The 24,751-nt window shown below is 40.0% G+C and overlaps 1 protein-coding gene across 3 annotated transcripts in view; it reads right to left on the reverse strand.

Annotated features, from left to right (window-relative positions):
• APBB1IP (amyloid beta precursor protein binding family B member 1 interacting protein) overlaps positions 1-24,751 on the reverse strand; it is a 107,845-nt gene that overhangs the window by 32,576 nt on the left and 50,518 nt on the right. For all 3 annotated transcript variants that reach the window (XM_077896709.1, XM_077896708.1, XM_077896707.1), the window contains exons 5-9: positions 24,620-24,697; positions 18,731-18,890; positions 17,438-17,559; positions 3,229-3,315; positions 773-916 (exon numbers count right to left, since the gene is read on the reverse strand). In XM_077896709.1, coding sequence (XP_077752835.1) covers positions 773-916; positions 3,229-3,315; positions 17,438-17,559; positions 18,731-18,890; positions 24,620-24,697 — 591 coding nt within the window. The remainder of the gene's footprint in view (positions 1-772; positions 917-3,228; positions 3,316-17,437; positions 17,560-18,730; positions 18,891-24,619; positions 24,698-24,751) is intronic.

The raw sequence follows: 24,751 nt of genomic DNA on the forward strand, positions 1-24,751 counted from the left end.
ATAAATAAAAGGAAGCAGCCTGCAATTTGTACATATGCCATTTGGTGGTGCCCTGGATTCAGCAGTGAAGGCAAAATGCTTCAGCGTACCTCAAATAATATGATGATGAGAGAGGTATTCTAAAGCTTTTAAAGGTAAACAAGATGCAAATGCCCAAAGCCTCTAAAAAAAGCTCTTAGAAAAAAAAGCTAATGGTCAGAATGAGAGTTAAAATTCATTTCAAAGATGAATAATTTAAGGTATGCTTATAGATCAGAGGCAATAATCCTAAATCACCAAGTAGAAGTTTAATCTAAGATACTGTCCTAAAATAGGCAGGGTAATGCAAACAGCACACTTCAGAGAACAACTTAAATGTTCAGAGTATAAGGGCTACAATCTTAATATAGCTCTGTCAACACTTATACTTTTATGATTGCAGATAAAAGAAGTTTATTATAATTACCACAGAACAAGAGAGTAAATACAGGGGAAAAAAAAACCCTCAGAAAAAGATATATGAAGTAACAAATTATCTCTAGAAAAGTGCTTCTGCTATAATTTTTGAAATCTGACTTTAAAACAGATAAAATTCTTCACCTACAGGAGAAAGCTTTGGAAAAATTCAAAAGGACTTCTGCAATTCTGTCCAATAGGGTATGTATTTGCACAAACATTGTAGTAACATGAATTTCAGAGCAAAAAAGTGCATTTAGATTGTGATCTGAAGATTTCCTTAGGTTAATTTTCATAAAATGATTTTTTGACAAAGCGTTTTATTTTTCTTTCTGACCTTAGTCTTTCCTTTGGGTACATAATAAATTCCAGAAGCCCGTAAAAGAAAATAGCGCCTTTTCCAGGTTTTCTTTCCATCTTCTTTCAAAGAAAGAGCTCCTTCAAGTTCTGGTACAATGATGGATGTCCCGCAGAAACTTTCCTGAAAATTGAAAATCCGATTATAGAGAGCACAAGAAAGAAAAAAAACCACATTTTTGTTCATATCTAAACAGACTGTGGCAAACTAGCCTTTAAGCTAAAAGTCATTTGTCTATAACTCTGAATACATATACTTACATCACATACTACTTGTCAAAAGAGAGGAAGGATATTATGGTGGCTAAATCTCAGCTCTTGAGTTAGACTTCAAGGCTTCTTGACCACTTAGCTTTGCAACTGTGGGCAAATCCTAAATCTCAGCTCCTTTACTTGTAAAAATGGAGTCACAATAGCTTTAGCTTCATAAGAAAGGTTATGAGTATAATCTTGGTATACTATAAAAGTAAGCATTCCATAAAGGTTATTTCTGCTATTATAAATTGCTAAATAGAAACATTATTCCTTTTTCTATAAGTAAAAAAAATTACTATTTCACTACTAGTAAATAGAAAAAAATAGAATATATAATCCTATGCATACATAAATATGTGTAAGTTAATTTATTCTTTGGATAGTTTTCTTACTGAAGAATAAAGAAGGCAATTATTAATACTATGGTATGAGAAAAGGTAGGGGACAAGGTAAAATTTCTAGGTGTAGATTTTCAAATCTCACAACATGCATACAATTATATAATTCTTAGTAAATTTCCTTTAAAAAGCAATGTAGCATAATTATACATCATTTTTGTCTCCCAGTTCAAATACTCATTTATTTTGGGCTTCTTTTTTTATAACTCTCAACCTCCTTTCATTCCATCTCATAAATGTAGAATAACTTTTAATTTTGTACCCTGCAAGCAAATGTATATATATAGTGGATATGGGATACATTTTTGTTCACATTTCCCTCCAATTTAGCTAGCACTAGCTGCCTTGTATATAATCCCTTCAATCAGATTTTTGGTCCAAATTAGAAAGCAGGCTAATGCCAATTTTTCATAGCATAACATGCTTTGTATTTTTCTTTCACATCCAGCTTTTAATACCCTGCTGAAGTCCTATATCAAGAACTATTCAGGCAATTGTATAAATCAAGGAACAGGCAGTGTAGACAGCTGATATATAAGCACTGATTATAAACAAATGGCTGTATTAGGAAACTTCACCCTCCCTTTCCATGTCTGTCAGTCCCTATCACTACTAAGTTCGCTCAGAACCTGAATCTCCTTGCTGCTGGGGACACCTGGTACTTTCTCTTCCTCAACTGAACTTGGAGTCTGATAAATGCAGAGAATGTCCCCATTCCCACTGTTGGGCCTCCATGGGAAATACACACTGTGCTCTTGGTCCCAGAAAGCAGAATTTGTAAGATTTTTTTCAGGACCTTGGGAGGGGCAGGAGGTTCTGGCACCTACTCCCTCTGGTATAGGGCTGGGAGAATGTGGTGGGGAGAGAAACCTGTGTGGGAGCCTGGCCAGACCTTGGTGAATGAGAGAGGGTGCTCTTCAATGTCAGCAAACTGGCTCCAGGTGTGACTGTAGGCCCAGGTGTCCCCAGGTCTTCTAAGTTTTCAGAAGAAGCCTCAAATCTACTAACTCTAGAAAAGGTCAACACACTGTTGACCAGCATGGCCACCTGTGACCTGTGATCTCTGCACTCCTCTGCATTATATGCTGGGAACAGAGCCCTGATTTTTAGCATACTATTGTGAAAACTCACTAAGAGTTTCAAAAATAATCAACCATCAACTGAACATGTCCCTAGAATGATAATCACAAACATGTGCACAGTAATCGACACAGGGCTTCCATGACCTCCCTGGATAGTTGTAATAATTCAGTACAATCCAGGAGACTGAGGTTCCTGGACCTATCCAATAATTATGAACCTCAATGGCAGACCCAGACCTTGTGTCAGGTTTCCTATCTCCAAAGCTCATACTTCCTACCACACGTGGCTTCCAGAAGAGCATCTTAGAATTCATTGTAAAGTAGGTTTGGAAATCCTTACATCTGACTCATATGGAGCTTTTTCATTACTTAAGTAATACTTAAGTAATAATATTACTTAAGTAATGAAAAATATAGAATGTTAAGAGATTAATTTTATGTGGGTTTAAAAGTGTTTTAGTCAAGAATTACTAATCCAACTTCATGAGAGTAAATACAGTCTAAAGCCATATTTTAAACTGACTCAAAGAACCAGTTTAATTATCTAAATAGCTATAATTTAGTAATAATTTGATTTTAAAACCCCAAGGTAATATTTCAGTGTGTCTAAGAATCTCCCATTGTTCCAAGAAGCAAATAATTTAAAAATAGATACAGTTAACAGCTTTCTCTTTTCTTCTACTCTGCAAAATTAAACCTACCTCAAGTAAGGATTCCTTGTTCTTAGCATTCATTTTCTCATTTGTTTCCTTTCCTTCTTTTCTTCCTTTGTTATTCAAGTAAAAATTCTAAATAAAATATTAAAAGAGCAGATCAATAAATGTTCTTCACCACGCTAGCCACTGCAGGGAACCATCATGGTCTTGCTGGAGACAGACTATACACCTATAGGAAATAAAGTGGGAACCATAGCATATGGCATCTGTCAATCAAGTGCCTACTAAGGGTTTACCAAGTCCTATGGTGTCACTTAGGCAGATGAAAAATCTTCTTCCCTTCTTCCCCTAATGCACAATCAATGAGGAAATAAACATGAGACAGAAAACACTAGCAAAGGACACCATTTAGTTGTTAAATTCCATTGTCTAGAACACATGCCCAGTACTGGAGGCTAGGAAGAGCCTCTTTTTATAAGGATTTCCCAAAGGGTCGGGATCTGTAGCTGTGTCTTCTTCTGAGATTTTCTCTGAGACCCCTCTCACTTTTTCAGCTTCAGAATCCGTTTTTTCCCCCCTCCAAGTGATGGTGCTATACTGTTTTTGTTTTAAAGAAAATGGGGTGGGGGGAAATGGGGAAAAACCCCCCACAAAGGAAACCTGAGCTGGAGTTCAGGGAGTTCAGGGAGGGTAGTCCTTAGAATGCACAGGCTGCCCTTAGGTCAGAACTTTATCATGACTTTATCAGTCGTGAGGTCAGCCAACTCAATTTGGGCTGCTCTGTAGCAAAAGGCAGAGCTCAAGAGTTAACTCAGTAGCTGTTACCCACGGAAACTGGATGATCTGAGCTGAACAATAAGAGAACTTTAAAATGGGAAATGAAACTTTCACTTACAGCTTGCTCCCTTTTCTCACCGCTGAAAATACAAGATTTGGGGGCAGCTGGAGAGGAAAGGAACAAAGCAAACACATTACTTTTTAAATATCACCTTCTTGGAATAAAGAGTAAACCAAGCAGTTACCAACCCATGAATAAATTATCTTATACACGTAAAATACCCCTGGTTCCTGAGAATATTCTTCTGTCATGTCGAGAAGATATGTATAAACAGATGGCTTTGGGTCTGTAGATGGGAAGATACATAGACAGCACATAAACTCAAAATGAGCCATTTCTATAGCTTTTCAAAGAGGAAAACAAATCCCTGTAGGCTGGAATGGTCAAGGAAGACTTTCCAGAGGAGGTCCAAGTTTGAAATATTGTCCAAATATACTCCAAGGCCTGTCATCAGGTGACTGAGCAATGCCTCCCCTCACAATGGGTTGGTCTCATGTCCCTGCCCCACTTATGTTGGATTTAGCCACATGACTTGCTTTGGTGAACAGAACATGGGTGGAAGATATAGGGCACTGACTGTGCAGAGGACCTGAGAGGTTGTGTCATGTGTTTCTATGCCATCCTCCTGTATTCTTTGCTGTGAGTTCACCAGGAGAAGAGTGTGTCACAGGGAGCTGCTGGTCTGAGGATGGTAAGAGACAAGTGAACTAGCTGAGTCTGACTCACATTCTGGGGCCAAGGATGATGACCCGCAGACCCAGGAGAGAGGAAATGTCTGTGGCTGTAAGCCATGAGGATTCAGAGGTGGTTTAATGCATCCAAGGCTGACAGATGCACATGCCCACACTGGCTGGTGATTAGATCTAGGGCACTGAAGCCAAGGCTAGACTTTCTTTTAAAATAGGAAGCCATATTGGAGACCAAAAATGTGATTACTATAAGACTTCCTCCTGTAGACCTGGTCCTGGATGGTCAAAGATAAACCTTGGTGGGAGAGGCAGGTTGGAAAAGAATGTCAGAAAGATGCCATGAGATCATTTTCTCCCTCAGCGGCTGGTACCCTTCTTCACCTGAGAAGCAAAATGAGGTTGTGTTTCTCTCTGTGTTCCTCACTCCTACAGCCACACTGAGCCACAACCACTACCAAATGTCAGTTAAGGAACACAACAAAGGATGGGATGAAAACTGCCTAAAATATCAGCAATTGTTGGAGTTGCAGGATTACAGATAGTTTAAATTTCATTTCTTCTGTTTTTCAACTTTTTTTTCTTTACAGTAAGTCAATGTTATTTTTGAAGTCAGCAAAATAAAGTATGTCATTAAAGAAATACAAAGCAATTAAATAAGCAAGCAACCTTATATTAACTGATTTGCCAGTACCTTCTTTGAAAAACAGATTTTTCAGGCTCCCAGCAAGAAGAATGGCTAATTTTTTTTTTTTAAGATTTTACTTATGTATTCATGAGAGACACACAGAGAGAGGCAGAGGCATAGGCAGAGGAAGAAGCAGGCTCCCCAAAGGGGCCTGATGGGGGATTCGATACCAGGACCCCAGGATCACAACCTGACCTGAAGGCAGAAACTCAACCACTGAGCCACCCAGGAGCCCCAAGAATGCCTAATGTTAATACTGGAGAGCTTCTCTACCTCTAGACATATTCCTCAGTCCTTATACCTTTCTTTTCGTTTCAGGCAACATCACTGGTCTTTGCATAGTGGGACTTAAGTTTCAGCATCACTCTGGGAAAACAGAACTCTTGAGGAGCTGACTCCCATTTCAACAGCTGGCACTTATTTAGGAATAGCAGACCACCCTGTGCTTCCAATCAACTGAGAAGAGGAACTTTTCTAATGACAACCAGACTGAGAAACTAAGCTGCTTTTTAAATAAAGTTGCTTTTATTAGCATAGCAAGTGTCCCCAGGCTCCTGGATGGCTCAGTCAGTGAAGTTGGTGAAGTGATATACTTTGGCTCAGGTCATGATCCCAGGGTCCTGAGGCTGAGGTCCATGTTGGATTCCCCACTTGGCATGGAGTGTTTCTCCCTCTCCCTCTACTCCTCCCTCTTGCGTGCGCTTTCTCACCAATAAGTAAATTTTTAAAATCTTAAAAAAAGGATAGAAGGTGTCCCAAACTACTTTACCCAAAATAAGCAGTACCACCTTGGGCAAGAGGGGTCCCTGCCCTGACTCCACTCTTTAGAAGGTCTCTGCTCTGACACTCACCCAGACACTCCCCTACTCACAGGGTGACAAGTCTATGGGGCCAATGGGATATGCCCACCTGAAGCCAATGACCCCCTACATTTCAGTCCACACTCCACACACCCAGGACCTTGGAATTCCCTGACTAAATGGCCCGGAGACTCTGCCCTATATTCATTCTCCTGCAGGTTTATGGCACTGCTAGCATGTGCATCCTAGGCCAGAGGGTGGCCGAGGGGCAGCTTTTTGCAAAGGAGTGATGGGTTGTATGGAGCCTGCTCTCTGGGCTGGAACATCCACATCATGCATGCAAGGCTCCCATGGCTCAGGATGGATGGGATGGATGGAGGGGGGAAGTCTAGGGGTTGGTCATAAGCAGTTCCAAGACACCATCTTGCACAGAACTCAAAGAAATCTAAGAATACTAAGTCTAAACTCTTAGGTCATTATGAAGGCAATAAGGTGGGAGGACAGAACACATTTAACTGCTTATTAATTTGATTTAGAACTTTAAATATACAGATATACGGTATATAAGCCTTCAATCTACAATTGCCCCAGGCCCTAATAAATATTGGGAGTTTGCACAGATGCCTGTCCTCCACTCCCTGTGGGATTCCACATTACCAACCCATCCTTTTATTCTCTTCTAGTCATCAGGGCTACTTAAAATGCAAAATAGAAATATAAAAGAATTTCTTTAGACCTTCTTTGACAAGGTGCTTAATTTTCTGGGAAACTTTCTCAGCTATAGGGCAGCCACAGTTGTTAATGAGTAGAACATAATCTCTCCTTTTCCTCATCCTGGATTTTCCTGCCCATGAGCTTACATCCTTTAAAGTCTACACACCCTGGGCCCTGGGCTAGAACAGGTGCCCATCTTGGACAACTCTGTCTCAGTCCTTAGGATACAGGGCTAAACACCCTTCCACAGCCTACAGTATCCTGGCTGTACTTCACTGACTACTGACCTCATGCCCCCAGGCACCCAGCCAAGCAGAATGTCCCCATGTCATTCATTTGTGCTCTGCATGGACTTCACTTTCTGAAGAATGCTGGTTACTACTTTTATTTTCACAGTAGTTCCTAGATACTTCTGTTCCTTCTGCCTATTACATCCAGCAGATAGCTCCTGGCCTTGCATCTCACCTACTGTCTCCTTCCCTGGCTTTATTCCAGGGATGCTCAAGAAATATTTCCTGGTCATTCTTGAGCAAATGCTTGGCATCCTGGGGAAGCTAGGGATTAAATCCTTATCCCCTTAATTTGTCCTGAACAACTTCAGGTAGCCTGAGGTTAGACTCCTATTCACACTTCTTTGAGTCCCTGCTCCAAACTTCTGAGATAGAGCACCACTGTCCCACACCAAGTCTGGCCTGGCTGCACTGTGATCACCCTAATCCAAGAGCACTGCAGATGCCTTCTGGAGAGTTGCTACCATCCTCCCAATTGCCTCCATTTCTTTTTTTTCTCTAGACTATTCTCTACAATGAAGCAAACTAAAATAATGATAATTATTACACTTTGTGTAGATGATAGCCTTTAATTCTCACCACACACTTCTAAAAACAAATTATCTCCATTTTCAGACAAAAAAAAATAGAGACTTGGTGAAGTTAGATGATTTGCTCCAGGGCCCACAGCTAACAAGCAATGGAGTCAGGATTCAAATCCCACCTGTCTGATTTTAGGATCCACAGTCTGGCCACTCCATGAGACTGCCTTCCAGAAAGAGGCAGTTTTGTAGAAGACAAGTTTGAACAGAAAATGCCATGTTCATGAAACTGAAAACCCTCAGCACGGTGTGGCAGGTCCATCAACTTGGCCTTGCACACTGTTGTCCCCATTCTCCACAGCAGCCTCAGTGGGCCTTTCTACTCCTTGAACAGGGCTTGATTCTGGGCCTCAATAATCCTACACTATGGCTTAGAATCTCCCCTCCTGCCTCTCTCCCTCATCTTGATTCCCTTGGCGAACATGAGAAACATTGCTTCCTTAGGGAGGCTGTCTCTGATCCAAGAACTGGAAGACCCTCCTGCTGGAGGCACCCAGTTATGATATATGCTTCAATGGCTATCATTAGCTAAGTGTCCTTACTGGTTGACAAGAAGTTCAATGGTACCCACCCTCCTTGAGCCTCCTAATAGTTGAAGATGAAAATGACACAGATTGTTATTTTATAAGAATTGTGACAGATTCAGAAGCAGGGAGACAGTTAACTGTGGGGGAGCCTGAGCCATCACTCAAGACTGGGGACCTTTAAACTGTGTCCCCCTTGGGGAATGTACTGAAGCTCCTCTAACGGTACTCTAAGGGCATCGGTCTTCACATCCTAAACTTCAATGTGTACTCTTCTCCAAAGCGGATCTGCCTGTGAATGGAAGGCCCCTTCCCTACTTCACACACAAGAAAGGTACACCTCACAGCTACACAGAATCTCACTGCCCTGTGTGGGAAGCTCAAAGGCTCTGAGCAAAGGGATAACTTGAAACACGAGTGTTGTGAGAGGGAAAGACTCACCACTCAAAACAAATCTTTTTTGGAACTTATTAAACTCAACACCAAAGAAACAAACAATCCAATCATGAAATGGGCAAAAGACATGAACAGAAATCTCACAGAGGAAGACATAGACATGGCCAACATGCACATGAGAAAATGCTCCGCATCACTTGCCATCAGGGAAATACAAATCAAAACCACAATGAGATACCACCTCACACCAGTGAGAATGGGGAAAATTAGCAAGGCAGGAAACCACAAATGTTGGAGAGGATGCGGAGAAAAGGGAACCCTCTTGCACTGTTGGTGGGAATGTGAACTGGTGCAGCCACTCTGGAAAACTGTGTGGAGGTTCCTCAAAGAGTTAAAAATAGACCTGCCCTACGACCCAGCAATTGCACTGTTGGGGATTTACCCCAAAGATTCGGATGCAATGAAATGCCGGGACACCTGCACCCCGATGTTTCTAGCAGCAATGGCCACAATAGCCAAACTGTGGAAGGAGCCTCGGTGTCCATCGAAAGATGAATGGATAAAGAAGATGTGGTCTATGTACACAATGGAATATTCCTCAGCCATTAGAAATGACAAATACCCACCATTTGCTTCAACATGGATGGAACTGGAGGGTATTATGCTGAGTGAAGTAAGTCAATCGGAGAAGGACAGACAGTGTATGTTCTCATTCATTTGGGGAATATAAATGGTGGTGGTGGGGAATATAAGGGAAGGGAGAAGAAATGTGTGGGAAATATCAGAAAGGGAGACAGAACATAAAGACTCCTAACTCTGGGAAACGAACTAGGGGTGGTGGAAGGGGAGGGGGGGGGTGAATGGGTGACGGGCACTGAGGGGGACACTTGACGGGATGAGCAGTGGGTGTTATTCTGTATGTTGGTAAATTGAACACCAATAAAAAATTAATTTATTAAAAAAAAAAAAGGAAGTCAAATGCTTTCTAACCCTGCTTCTACACGATGGAAAGCACCCAATCATCCTGTCAGGTGGTTTATGAAAAGAATCATCCTTGATTCTTCAGCGACAGATAACTTGGAAGGAATTCAAGAAACAGGATGGGATTGCTCTCACAAAGCTCTTCTGTTCTCATCCACTCATTTATGTGAACAAGGTTTCTCACCACTGATATCTATAAAAAATACTTAACTTCTATAGAAATAAAAAACAGCAATATAATTGATGCTGAACATTCATCCCTTTATCCTAGGACTAATCAGAGGGGAAAAATGTTTCATCTATTTATCTCATTAAGAGATGTTTCCCCCCAGATTTTTCCTTTTTAGGCTTAATATCAATATTTATAGCTTTAATGTTTTGAAATTGTCTTAACCAACTGTGTAACTTTTTAACACTTATGTGCCTTACAATGACAGGATATAAAAGATTACGTATCGGGATGCGTGGCTCAGTGGTTGAGCATCTGCCTTCAGCTCGGGTTGTGATCCCAGGGTCCTGGGATGGAGTCCCACATTGGGCTCCTGGCAGAAAGCCTGCTTCTCCCTCAGCCTATGTCTCTGCCTCTCTCTGTGTCTCTCATGAATAAATAAATATAATCTTTTTAAAAAAGATTACATATCAATTTATAAACAGTTTGTCGAAAAGAAGTATGAGAGAGATCAATTAGAGAATTATAAACATAAAAATACATTACAGTAGGAGAAACCTTTGTGGAGAAAATGGAATGGGAATATTTCAAGGGGAAAAACGAGGAACAATTAAAATTTCCCAAATGTTAAAAAAAAGCTTATTGTACAACACCACACCTTAATGTAAACTATGGACTTGGATGGTAATGGTGTATCAATGAAGGTTCAATGACTGTAACAAATACATCACTGTGGTGGGGGATGTTGATAGTGGGAGAGGCAATGTATGTGTAGAGAGTGTATAAGAATTTTCTCAATTTTACCATGAACTGAAAACTGTTCCAGAAAATAAAGTCTATTAAAAAAAAAAAAAAAGCTATTCATGTGCTGCTTGCACGGATGCTGGTGGGAAATCAAATTGCCTGAAACTATATATTTTTTAAAGATTTTATTTATTTATTCATGAGAGAGAGAGAGGCAGAGACACAGGCAGAGGGAGAAGCAGGCTCCATGCAGGGAGCCCGATGTGGGACTTGATCCCAGGACTCCAGAACCACGCCCTGAGCCAAATGCAGGCACTAAACCGCTGAGCAACTCAAGCATCCCCTGAAACTGTATTTGGACTCCACTGGATATTTTTTAAAATGTCAAAATTCATAATATGTTGCTTATTGCACTATTTGCATCTACTTGAACTAGTGTTGAAAAACTCTGGATATGGGGTGCCTGGGTGGCTCAATCAGTTAAGCATCTGCCTTCATTCTCAGGTCATGATCCCAGAGTTCTGGGATCCAGCCCCACATTGCACTCCCTGCTCAGTGGGGAGTATGATTCTCTCTCCACCTCTGCTCGTGCACATAGTCTCTCAAACAAATAAAATAAAATCTTTTTTTTTTATTATTTTTTTTAATTTATTTTTTATTGGTGTTCAATTTACTAACATACAGAATAACCCCCAGTGCCCGTCACCCATTCACTCCCACCCCCCGCCCTCCTCCCCTTCTACCACCCCTAGTTCGTTTCCCAGAGTTAGCAGTCTTTACGTTCTGTCTCCCTAGCAGTCTTTACGTTCTGTCTCCCCAAATAAAATAAAATCTTAAAAAAGATCCTGGATGTCAACAAAGGTCTTACTGATTCTAATGCACTCTCAGTATTTAGTAGTGCTTAGGTTTTTATCTATCTTTAAGACTGTGGGGCCATTTGTCAGACTTTTCCAAGTTTCTTCTCTTTATTTCATTCCCAGCCAATTTTGCTTATTTGGCATCTATTCCTAAAGTTCTGGGTTTGGGTGAAATATGGATGAGTGAAGTGTATGTATGTAAAGCTGTTGCTTGATGCCCTTGGCCACTTCCCTGCTCCCAGCTAGGAAGACAAGGACCTAGTTGAGGAATGGTAGGTGCCCCTGGGGTCAAGCCAGCTCTGTCAAGCACTGAGATGGCAGGAATAAAACACTCCAGAGTCTGAATATAATGAATAGTACCCATGATTATTATCAGTGATTGTAGAACCTTCTGTCATATCATAACCTTCTGCAGATGGCATTTCACTCATCATCTCTACTTCCACGAATCATTTTTCTGCAAGATTGAAGCTTAAACATCAGCTTTGTGCACCTGTAAAGAGTAGGGCACACTCCATGCAACAGCTTCAGTCATGATAGCAAAGTTGGATCACACTATGGCAAGGAAATGCAGTCTAATATAAAAGAAAAGTAGGCATTGGTGGTTGCAATTGGATTTTTAAAAATAACCGAATGCTGAAAACTGACTAACTTTCCTGAAAATGCATTTTAAATGAATCCCATACAATTATGACTGCATGAACTGTGACTGGAAACCTTCATTTCTGACTTGTTTTTTATTTTAATCAATATAGTATTTTGACAAGTTTCTTTCCCACCAGTTTATCTGAATGCACCGTCACTCTCTGTCTCTACCCTCACTCTCCATGGTCCAGCCATACAACTATTTCTCGTGACCTAAATGCACATCCTTTTTACTTCCTGGACTCTTCACACACCTATTGCTTAGAGTTGTCGCTTCCACTCTACTCTTCCCCTGACTAATTCCTACAAGTTTACCAGGTGATTGCTTGGGCATCAGTTTCTCCAGGTAAATTTCCCTGCCCTCCCTGTGCTCCACAGAAGCTGGTGCTCCATCTCATCTCACAGCTTTCCAGATCCGATTCCCTTCTTTGCCCTCCCATCCTCTTTTCTTTAACACTTATTTTGTTGCCTTTTCTTCTGGTTTATTTGGACCATATATCACCACCTTCTACTGAAGATAACAATTTTCCACAATTTTTTTCTGAATCCTAAGTTTATTAATTGTATTGATTTATTGTCTAGAAGGTCTTTCACATGCTATTTTCTGTCAGGTCCTACAGTATTCTGTCATAAACACAATGTTAGTTTTTCCTTTTAATTCACCCTAAATCAGGGCAAGATTGTTCTTTAGTCAGCATCTGTCAACAGGCAAAAATCTGTGGTTTGCCTTGAGCTGCACTCTCTTTGCATCTGTGCAGAGAGCATTTTTTTCCTTAGAGTTGGGACTGAGGGATTAACGGACTCCCCAGTTCCTAGTTTCATTGCTCTTCTAACCTTGGGTAATTTGAACTAATATAGTAATTTCAAAACTAAAACTCTCAGCATATATCTTCACGAAAGCTCTTCTGCACTATCAGTAGCACCTTGTGCACTAGGACTTAATCTTAAAACAGCACCATGCCACAGTCTCTGTCCTATGCCACTCTCATGTTAAAGCTGGAAGAGCAAAGATTATCTTCATTTTTGTATCCTCCATAAATAGCACAGGTTATACACGTAAACAGATACTCTACAACGTTTGCTAAATCTAAGCAAATGGAGTGAATTCTACTAAAGGCTCATCATATAAGTCAACATGAGAAAGATACTCAATATTCTGAAACCTTTTGGGAAGAACAGAGTCTGTCTTTTCCTTTTATAATTTCTGGTTAAATATCGTTCTTCACACACAGTTTCTAACTAACTCTTTTTTTTAAAGATTTCATTTATTTGAGAAAGAGAATATATGTGTGTGAGCACAAGCAAGGGGAGAGGCAGAGGGAGAGAGAAAGGCAGAAGCAGATGCTCGCTGAACAGGGAGCCTGATGCAGGGCTTGATCCCAGCACCCTAGGATCATAACCTAAGCTGAAGGCAGATGCTTGACTGACTGAGCCACCCAGGTGCCACTCTAACTCTTGAAATAGTTCCTAGTCAGCACCCTAATCCAGCTGGGCCTGATGATCATGCTGTAGGCTCACAGATGTTGCTCTGACTAGTGAGTGGAAGCAGGTATCCATTACGTACTACTGTGTTCTGGGATTTGCCACCACGTAAGTGTTGACAATTACTTTTGAAAAATAACTAACAACCCAAGAGAAATACAGGATGTATTTGGATTTTTGAATCAACTGCTTGAGATACTGCTTGAGGACAAAATCTAAGACAATTAAGCAAAAGAATCTACAGGTTGTGTTTCCAGAAGAAAGTTTCTCCAGAAATACTCTTCCCTACTACAATTTGTTATTCTTTTGGTGTAAACTTAAAAAGTTGTTTCTGTTAAAAACTATCAAAGGGTCTCAATATGTAGCTCTTACAAAGGGACTGCAGATATTTCAAAATTACGAGGCCTCCCTTTTTAGGAGCCATGATATCAACATAGGAAAGGTCACAGTCTACTTCAAGAACAAGGAGAGAGCCCTAAGGTTAGCATGCTGAAGTAGTAGTAGTTATTCACACAGAGCACTAATCAGAAGATAGATTATCCAACCAAACACTGAGAAAATGGAAATACCTAAAATTAGCAGCTTCAAAAATGCTTCCACTTCCATTATGGTCTTTAAATGTGATTGTAAATTAGAACAATCCACTTATTTGGTTTTTAAGAACATATTATTATTCAGAAAAATTCAGCAGGAGGATTTCTGCTTCCTCCTATGATAGAGTAGCTTGTAGTTAGACCAAAGCTCCACAAAAGCCATCTGTGCAAAGGCTTTGGAGAGCTATGAAGGCAACCAGGACTCAAAGGGCCAAAATCCAAGAGAGAAAGGAACCACAAAGAGGTGCTGAGACATTCTGAGAGCCATATTTTCTCCCTGGTGAGAGGCTGAGAATCATGGGAGAGGATCTGAACAGGTACCTCACAGAAATGGAAATATTTACATGGATAATAGACATTTAAAAAGGTACTCAAATCATTGGCAATAAAAAATTCTACTTAAAACCAAAGGAAATACCACTACACATTCATACAGTATAACTTTTTTTTTTTTTTCAATGGCAACACCAAGGGCTGGCGATGATTTGGAATGACAGAAATTCTCATACAATACTAACAAAGGCAAATCATCCAATCACTTTGGAAAACTGCTTGGCACTTTCTCCTAAGGTTAAATATGTGTATCACCTATGATCCAGCAATGGTATTTGTAGGCATATATACAAGAAAAAAGTCTACATATTTCAACAAAAGACAGGTACAAGAATGTCTTCAATAGCATTACTTGTTAAAGCCCTGAATTAGAAACAAATGTCCATCAATAATACAACAGATAAACTTATTTTGATATAATCACACAATGGAATACTAAATGCCAAAGGAAAAGAACAAACTATGCACTGCCGTATGCAACAACATGAATGAAGGTAAACACCAAAGAGTATTATGGTATGATTCTGTTTTATATAAAGTTCAAAAGCAGGAAAAACCAAGGCCAGAGAGGTCCAAATCATGATTCTCTTGGTAATGGGGATCAGGGGCATAAGTGAGTCTGCTGGCATACCACTTCTCGACATGGGTGGTGGTTAAATGGGATGTGCACTTTGTAAAAATTCATAGCATAGAGTTGTGTTTTGTGCACTGATTCATTAGATGCCACAGCAAGCTGCAGATTCACTGATATTCATTCTCCTCTTCCTCCTCTTGGTTAATACAATACTATAGACATGTGACATAACTCCTGGGCACCATTTTTATAGACTCAATGTGAAAGGTTCTTTGTGGAGGAATCGTACAAAGTGGTAACTCTGGATGTAACTACCAAATTTAGTTATGTGTATGGTTGTTCAGATAGAGATAGCATTTGTCAGCTCCTTGTGTAGCTCAATATTACCATGTGACTAAGTTCTAACCAATGGGATGGAGGCAGAAATAAAAGTGTCATTTCTAGGTCTTTCCAATAAGAAGCCTGGTTGTATACTTCCCTGGCTCTTTCTTCTCTCCCTAAGGACTGGAAGATGGCCAAGCAGAAAAGCTGCCTTGGGCACTGAGATAGAAGCCACCTGTTGAGGATGGCATAGCCTATCTATCCACTTATGCCTGGACTGGTATGTGAGGAAGAATCAATCTTCTAGGTGGTTCGAGCCACTGATTGTGGGAAGTCTCCTTGTTACAGAAGCTGAGATGGTACCCTAACTAATATAGGCATTAAAGCATGCCACTGAAGGTAGTTATGGTTTGAAAATTTTGTACAGTTGATCCCTAAACAACTCAGGTTTGAACTGCATGGTCCATTTATATACAGATTTAAAAAAATACAGTACTATAAATATATTTTCTCTTCCTTATGATTTTCTTAATAATGTTTTTTTCTCTACCTTTATTATTGTCAGAACACACTATATAATACATAACATACAAAATATGTGTTAATTGACTGTTTATGTTATTGGTAAGGCTTCTCAGTCAAGAGTAAGCTATTAGTAATTAAGTTTCTGAGGAGTGAGAAGTTATACACAGATTTTCTTTTTTTTTAAAGATTTTTTTGTTTTTTTTTTAAAAAGATTTTATTTATTCATTCATGAAAGACAGAGAGAGAGAGAGAGAGAGAGAGAGAGAGAGAGGAAGAGACACAGGCAGAGGGAGAAGCAGGCTCCATGCCGGGAGCCCGATGTGGGACTCGATCCCGGGACTCCAGGATCATGCCCTGAGCTGAAGGCAGATGCTAAACCACTGAGCCACCCAGGGATCCCCGCATACACAGATTTTCAACTGCATGGGTGGTTGGCACCCTAAATTCCCTCCCCACCCCACTAAGTGTTCAGGGCCAACCATACTTTTACTGTTCAATATTTGTCAAAGACAATAGTATTTAATTGCTTTTTTGTCAGTGTGCCACCAAAAAACCTAGAGAAGACTCTACAAAAAAGCACAGTGTAGAGGAAAGAGTATTCTTCTCATGAGAAAGCTAAGAGTATCCTTCTATTTTTGCCTCTAGTGATATGGGTCTTTTTTTTTAAATTATTTATTTTAGAGAGTGAGCAGCAGCACCAGCCAAGAGAGAGGGAGAGAGTATTCTCAAGCAGACACTCTGCTGAGCACAGAACCCAAAGTGGGGGCTCGGTCCCAGGACCCTGAGATCATGACCTGAGCTGAAATCAACAGTTGGATGCTTAACTGACAGTCACCCAGGCACCCCAGGACTTGTTTTTTTTAACCTGTAAAATATAAAGGTGTCTGGATGTCCCCAACAATCTCATCTGTGTCTAACATTCTTTGACTTCCAAAAAAGTCTTAGTGACCCTCATGTAATTACAGTTGGCTAGAGGCCACCGTGGGAAAAGGTCTACACTTCTGTAACATCCTTGTACACATGACTTGAAGGAAGCCTTTTCAAATATGGAGAACAATGTTTTTTATTATGTGGCCTGTTTGTAGAATTAAATCATAATAAACTGGACATTTTCTAGGTGCTCTCTTTAATTATTCCAGCATCAATAAGCACCAAATATTAGCAACAACAAAAAGCAATGTCTTTAAAACATGAAGCATTAATGACTCTTAATGCAACACAGTATACCGAATTAATGTAGCCAAATGGAAATAAGGACAGAAGAAGAGGATTAGTCAACAGACAGATATGCTTTGGACGCTGAATCCAAAGAAACAAATTGGTTTCTTTTCTATTTAAATCTTTCAAGGATCTATTAGTTTACATATGATATAAGAATTGGGTTTGTGTTTTCTGAAAGGAATAAATTTGCATTATTTTGTGAGACAATGAATGATGTTTGTTAGTACATAGGTAAGACTAAAAAAATATCCTCCATACTTTATGTGGTTTAACTATATACAAGTTATCTTACCTGGGGGTTCTTAAATACAGCATATTTTTCCTCTTTCTCCAAAAACAGCACTTTATTTTCTGTGTCTCTTGTCCAGTCTGATAGGACTTCAATAACATTTTCATGGTCTTCAAAAATCCTTTCTGATGAAACAAGAAAGCATTCTTTCAGACTCAAGACATTAGGGTTTCCAACAGAGAAATAAGCTAGTATTGAGTTAAACACAATGCTTTCTACCTCTCATTGGTTTTTAGAAATTCTTCACTCTTACATAATGCCACACTGTAACACTCCTATTATGTTTCTTCTTCAGTGCCAGGTCTTCAACTTATTTTCCATAAAAAAGTACAGCAGATGAACATACAATATTGTGACAATAGCCAGTCACTTCACTTTTCTCTTAGCATTTTTTACTTTAAATAGTCCAGATGGAGGTAGACATCTTATTCATAAAAAGGACCATGAAGCAATAATTGACTAAACAACTCTGAATGAAGCTGTGAGACATGTGACATGTTCTCTAAAATATTACCCCAAAGACTCTAAAAACAATATATGCATATCTGAGCCAAATGTAAACATAAAGGAAGGCTTTTCATTTCTCTATTTGACTCAGGGAGTTAAAAAAAAATCCTTCAAGAGGTTGTTTCAATAGAGACCTTTTCCTCCAGAAAAAAAAAAATTCACTGAAAGCTTCTAAGGCAGGCAATTCTGGATTCCATCAAGCTCTCCTGAGAGAAAAAAAAACTGTTCCAAGTGATTTTGACAATGAGAAGTAAAAAGAATCTTTCTTTAATTGCTTTTTTACCTTTTTTTTCCTCTCCATCAATTTCTACCAACTATCCTTTGCTCTTTAGGACTGAGCCTCTTCAACTAGATAAAATGAGTGGGGATGGTAGAAGGGGAAACATTGATGTATGACAGAGTTACACTATAGTTTAAAGAAGGAAACTCTAAAGATATATTAGCTGACAGATATCCAAGCCCCCCCACCCCACCCACCCCCCGCCCCGGTTTGCACAGCTTACTAAGCATGCAGTAAGAGGTATCATCCTGTCACTTTCTCTTCCTTATGGGACCACTAGAGAAGTGGCAGTAATAATGCTGACATGCCCCAAGGTGTGGTCACTTGCTACAATCCAAGCCTCTTCACAGAGAAATGAGGAGGCAAGCACTGAATGTGACATAAGAGGAGAGTGATTTATGGGAAGTCTTGAGAGCCTTGAACCAAATTCTTCTTAATAAGAAACCAAACCCATCATAAAGGAAACCCACAGGTTCTTGGAGGAGTTTATCACTGGGGATGGGACTTACCAATTTGTAGTTCTGGGTAGATTTCATAAAGACACCAGTCTACATTGCAGTCACAATGGGTTTTCTCAAAAAGGTTGTCTAGAACATCTCGGGCCAATTGCCGCTCATCCACCATTAATGACTTAGTGCTGTTATCATTCATATGTACCTTGACAACAAGCTGAGGATAAAGCCACAGAGCAGCCAGTAAATTTCAGCAACTGGAGAAGGTCATGAAGATGAAGATTTCAAAGCTGCTATTGTTTCTGTGAATTTAAGTAAGAGTGTGGGGATCCCTGGGTGGCGCAGCGGTTTGACGCCTGCCTTTGGCCCAGGGCACGATCCTGGAGACCCAGGATCGAATCCCACATCGGGCTCCCGGTGCATGGAGCCTGCTTCTCCCTCTGCCTATGTCTCTGCCTCTCTCTCTCTCTCTCTCCCTGTGTGACTATCATAAATAAATAAATAAAAATTAAAAAAAAATAAGTAAGAGTGTGTCCTGCAAAGTCACTCAGTATGAACTGATATGCTCAGTACTTGTCTAAGGCACTAAGGATACAGAGGTAGAGAAAGTAATTCACAAAAACAAAAACAGAACAAAACAAACCACACATAATCAAGTCCTTGCCAGCCTTCAGGCACTCCACATTCTGGTGAAAGAGAAAACAAACAGAATCAAAGTGATGGCTTCCTACTTTCATAACATCTTCCTGGCACTTATTCAGATTTATACTGGAGCCAAGAAGCATTTGATTGAAAGTGTATCTATAATACATTCTTCTCTTTTGCTTAGCTGAAGTTGAGTCCTATTTCATGCAACCCAAGGGTTCTAAGATACACTTAGATTAACCATGCTGGTTAATCTACAATTCTCTTGAAGGTCAGCAGTGCAAGTGACACAGCATGCTTACGGGGGCAAATAGGCTGTGTTACAGCAGAATATGTTTGAGATTAGAGGTGGATTAGGCAAAATGAATGAAGACAGAGAAACTAGCTATTATGAAGGCACACAGGCAAATCAGTGATCAAGCTTACTTTTCATTTCATTAAAAAAATATTCTCCAGCACTGATTTTACCATCAAATTGGAATTTATCCCAATACAGATCTGCAGGGTTCGATGGGAGCAGAATTTACTCATATTCAGTAAGGACATAGGACTTTACTGTTTTCTTCTGGGCAACTTGGCAAAGTTATTAGACCTTCTGACTCCTCCCTCCCCAGAGAGACCATGATTCTGATGTAATACAATAGAATTAATTCATGAAATAATACAGCCAGAGTTTGGATTTTCTTTGACACCTGTGTATTTGTAGTGCATTTCTGATTACAGTAGTTGTTATTTATGAGTGCTACAGGTTATAATGGGGCCATCTATTTAGTCTTTAAAAGGAACACTGGAAATGTGCCCACTAAGTCTCAATTTACTACACATGTATGTTAAGGGAAGATTTTCTACGACTCTTTCTGGGAAGATCTGTGCTCTTATTCTTTACTAAGATCACTGATCCTACCTAATTAAGTGGGAAGTAGCTTTAGTCAGAGTCAATCAAGTTAGAGTCTATCTTTGAATGCAAGACCTTTCCCTTTCCAGACAACACTGCCCTCAATGACCATCAGCCTGCGGTGCCTGCTAACTCAACACACTATACACACCAACAGAGAATGCCTGGAAACATCACCAACCAGAACCACTTGATAATACTCTTGCTTAAATTTCTATTCTAACTTGAAAAGAGAAGTGTGAAACAGCTAAAGACAAGTTCTGCCTATCCTGTTGGTCCATGGTTGGTGCTGGTTACTCACACGTGAGACTTACCATTATCAAACAAGGGGACAAAGGCCTGGAGAGGCCAGACTACTGGTAATATTTCTTCCTCCCCAAAAGTGTGCATTAGGTTCTGAGCCCCTGAGAAAGTGCCCCTCCTGTCCTACTTCCACGTAATCAGAATGTTTTCAAGATCAGATTATGTGGAAGTGGGACAGGAGGGGCACTTTCTTAGGGGCTCAGAACCTAACGCACATTTTTGTGAAATGTTCTGGGGGACACCTGGGTGGCTCAGCGGTTTGGCACCTGCCTTCGGCCCAGGGCCTGCCTGATCCTGGAGTCTCGAGACCGAGTCCCACATCAGTTTCCCTGCATGGAGCCTGCTTCTCCTCTGTCTGTGTCTGTGCCTCTCTCTCTCTGTGTCTCTCATGAATAAATAAATAAAATGTTTAAAAAAAAAAGAAAACATTCTGTAGTGAACAGAATGAAGAGTGCAGTTTCTGTGGATTGTTACACAGAGATATGGAAGACAGACTGAGGGTGTGGGTATAGATAGAAATCTGGGTGAGGGGCCTGCAGGAACCACAAATTGAAGCACTCTATATGCCTTCTCTTCTCAACACCTGCACGCTGAGAGTCAAAACACAGACATCAGGGCAGTAAAAGTGCATTTCTTCTCCCCAGGATCATTCAAATTAGACCTTTATTCCAGCCTTGTCTGTAGAATACTTTTTTCTTCCTTGAAAACCTGTAAAATCTATACCCCAGAAACCTCTTGTTGGATTGTTGTTTTTTGTAGGTTTGTCTTTTCATGTATTTAAAATGTGCCACAATGTCAAAGATAAACTCATATGACCTGAGAAATGAAGCATGGAGGGTTGCCAGAAAAACAGAAAATCCCTTGAATAGGATGCTTTCCTAGGATTTATTTTCTGTGTGTGGAAGGCATAGTCACTCTGCTGAGAATTACTGCTGTAGAGAGGCTACATGTCCTAAGAAACACTGCCAATGTTAGGATTGAGAAGACAATCTCCCTGATGCAAAAATGTAACAATGTTTGACCACATTTCATTTCTGCATAGGGATCCTGAGAAAATAAAACATATTTTGTTTTTGTTTTGTTTTTACATAGAGGAAAAAAAAACTAAACCACATAATTTGACAGTGATGAAAAGTTGTTCTTTTATTTTTTGGCAGAAACTGCAAACTAAATTTAATCCACATGTAGTTATGAATGTCTACAATTATAGAACTTAGAAAATTAAAAAAGCAAGAGAAGGCTGGTGACTTTTAGCAAGAAGAAATTATATTTACTATTCTTCACAGCTTCTATCACATTTACAAGCTGAAGAGTAGCTACACCAACACATAATACTGCTAGATCCCAGTTATGTGATTTAGCAAGCAGAGTGCTTTTCATATTTACACTGTTTGATAGAGGGTAGAATGATTTCAGCATGGAAAAAACCTCCCCTTTCTAATCTGTTACAGTAAAGGTTTTTAAAATTTCTTCTTTTTCTTTTGCAAGTTGTTAAATAAAAAATACCCTAGCCCTAAATCCTTTATAATATATATTTTTTGCTTCCGTGCTAAAATTCACTTGAGATTGTTCTCCTGTGTCACAGAGCTTTAAAGCAAAAGAACATATGAAATTAACAAGTTTCCAGTTCCAAAAGCTTTGTCACATAAGCTGTGTTCATCACTTGCAATCCAAAATGATGTCAATGCCCCATAGAGTACTTGAGGTCAAAGTACTTCAAAGAGACTTGATTTCCACGTTGCAGATTATGTATGAGCACATCTTAGTTATTCTCTTAATGTTCTGTGCTTAAAGGCTTTTGTTTTAAGGGATATGTTTGGAGTGTCTGAAATCAGACCAAATATACAACATGGCTTCTTAATTTTCTCTCCTTTCCCACTGATCAGGGTGTCTTCTGTTTTACATCTTCTTTGTTGAGTCAATACAGGCTCTGCTTAGTGTTTACTGCTACAATTCACCCACCTAAGTTATGGAGAAGTTCTCTGGCTTTCTGATACATTGCAGGAAACAGCTGCCATTCTCCTACCCACCTCTTAACCTCTAGTTGAAGCAGATCAACTCAGCTAGCTGTCCTACCTTTTTATTTAACAATCAACTTCTCTTTTCACTTCCCCTCTGAAAATATAGCCAGTGTGGCCCCCTTTTTATAAACAATACAGTGGTTTAAAATAGTTTAAGTACCTATGAATTTTCTTTTTACTCATTTCTTTTTGTGTTTTTATCTGACAGGTAAAGTCATTGACCCAGTGCAGCCCACAATGATGGACAGTGAGCTGCTGTGCCAGAGCGGGCTGTAGAATGGGCCACTCTGATTGTCATCCTTCCCCCTACAATCCATTTCCCACACAGCAGCTGAGATGATCTTTCAAAACCAGATATTATCCCCGATTTAAAAACCCTCAAGTGGCTTCCCAATGAACTCAAATTCCAGACTCTTTCTCGGGCCTGTGAGGCTGAGTGGCCTGGCCTGCCTCTCTGACCTCAAGTCCTCTTTACTCTCCCTCCTACTCAATGGCTCTCTGAGCAATGGCCACACAGTCCTGCTCAGGGTACTGCCTCCTCAGGGAGGCTTCCCCCATCATGAGGTCCATCTAGAAGTGACCTGGGCACTCTCCATCACTTTTTTCTGCTTTATTTTCTTCCTAACACTTGCTCCCCTGCTAGAATTTAATTCTACATAGGCAGGGACCTGACCTGGTTTATCTCTGTAAACCCAGCTCTATGAACTGGGGCTGCACCAGAGATGAAAACACAAAAATCCCTGGAAGAACTTCTGTGGGGGTAGAGAGGGGATGTAGGCAATAAACATAAACATGATAAACAGTAGAGTGGCTATTATGTTGGCTGGTAATGAGTACTGAGGGAAAAAAGAAAGTAGGGAAGAAGGAGGGGTATTGTGGGTGTGTGCATAATGTCAGATAGAGAAGGCTTTATTGAGCAGGTGACCAGACCTAGGGGAGAAACAGAGAAAACCCACTGGAATCTGGGGAAGAACTTTTGAGACTGGGTACCATAAACTGCAAAGGTCTTGAGGTCAGGGCATACCTGGAGTGTTGGAAGAGCAGTGGTGACATCAGATAGTGAGAATGGGGTAGGTGGTGGGGGACATGTTCTTGCATGTAGAGAACAGGGGAGGATAATGGTAAAAAAAACTTCATGCATGTTTAGAATGAACAGGATCAGACTGATCTAGGAAGACTCTCATAGATGAACCTTGAAAGTCTGGATCCAGGGACAGTTGAGGACTATTTATTGAATATCATTCAACATGTATTGAACACCTTCATTCAAGGAATCATGGGAGGTGCTGTAGGAACATAGAGTCTAATGTTTTTCCCCCAACTAGAAGTAAAAAGTTCTTAAGTGGTCTCAGACATAGCATATGCTTCAGGAACGGAAATAAGACTATTTCGTCTTTCTCCTAAGTAACCAAATTAACTATTATCAACACCTAATTGCTATAAGGTAAGTGCTTCTATTCTACTAAGGTTAAATACATGTGTTTCTGTTATAATATATGTTCTGGAAAGCTATAGTCTACAGAAAACAACTCAGTAAAATTGCAGGATTATTGGAAAAATAGGATTAGGTAGGTAACTCAAAATGTATGCAACGTTGAACCCAGAGCACTAGCCCAAACATTTGGGATCTCTGGAGATGACCAGGATATCTAGGGCAGGCAGCAGGGCTGAAAGCTGCCTCAGGGGTAAGAAAATGGCACAAAAGCAATCATGGACATGCTTATTAGCAAGGTCAATGGAGGCTGAGCTCTGACCCAGTTAAGGCGGGTCCAGGAGGTGGTGCCACTTGTGGTGATTACAATGCAGCTAAGCAGAACCCAAGAAGGTGCCCCCAGGAGCCCTGGGAGCAGAAACTTGGAAGCTTCCACATTTACATCAACATAGGTTCTGATTAATTAGTCAGAAATAAGCTAACTGATGTCACAGAAAGAATAACTATGTAATTATCTTTGTCCTAAAATTAAAAAAAAATTACAACTATTTGGAAAACACCACTCAAAATTTTATTTTATTTTTTTATCATTAAGTATAATACCATGTTATTAATTTAACTGTCCCACATAAAAATGATTCACAGTTTACCTTCTTGACCTTGGCCTCTTTCAGTTTTTCCAATGCTAGCTTAATTTTATCAGCCTTGGCTTGAGCTGCTTCTTCTTCCTGTAAAATAGCAAGACATTCGACACAGTCCACTAGAGAAGAGCAGTGAGAAAG

The sequence above is a fragment of the Canis aureus genome, chromosome 5 (assembly GCF_053574225.1).
Source record: "Canis aureus isolate CA01 chromosome 5, VMU_Caureus_v.1.0, whole genome shotgun sequence".
Taxonomy (NCBI): Eukaryota; Metazoa; Chordata; class Mammalia; order Carnivora; family Canidae; genus Canis; species Canis aureus.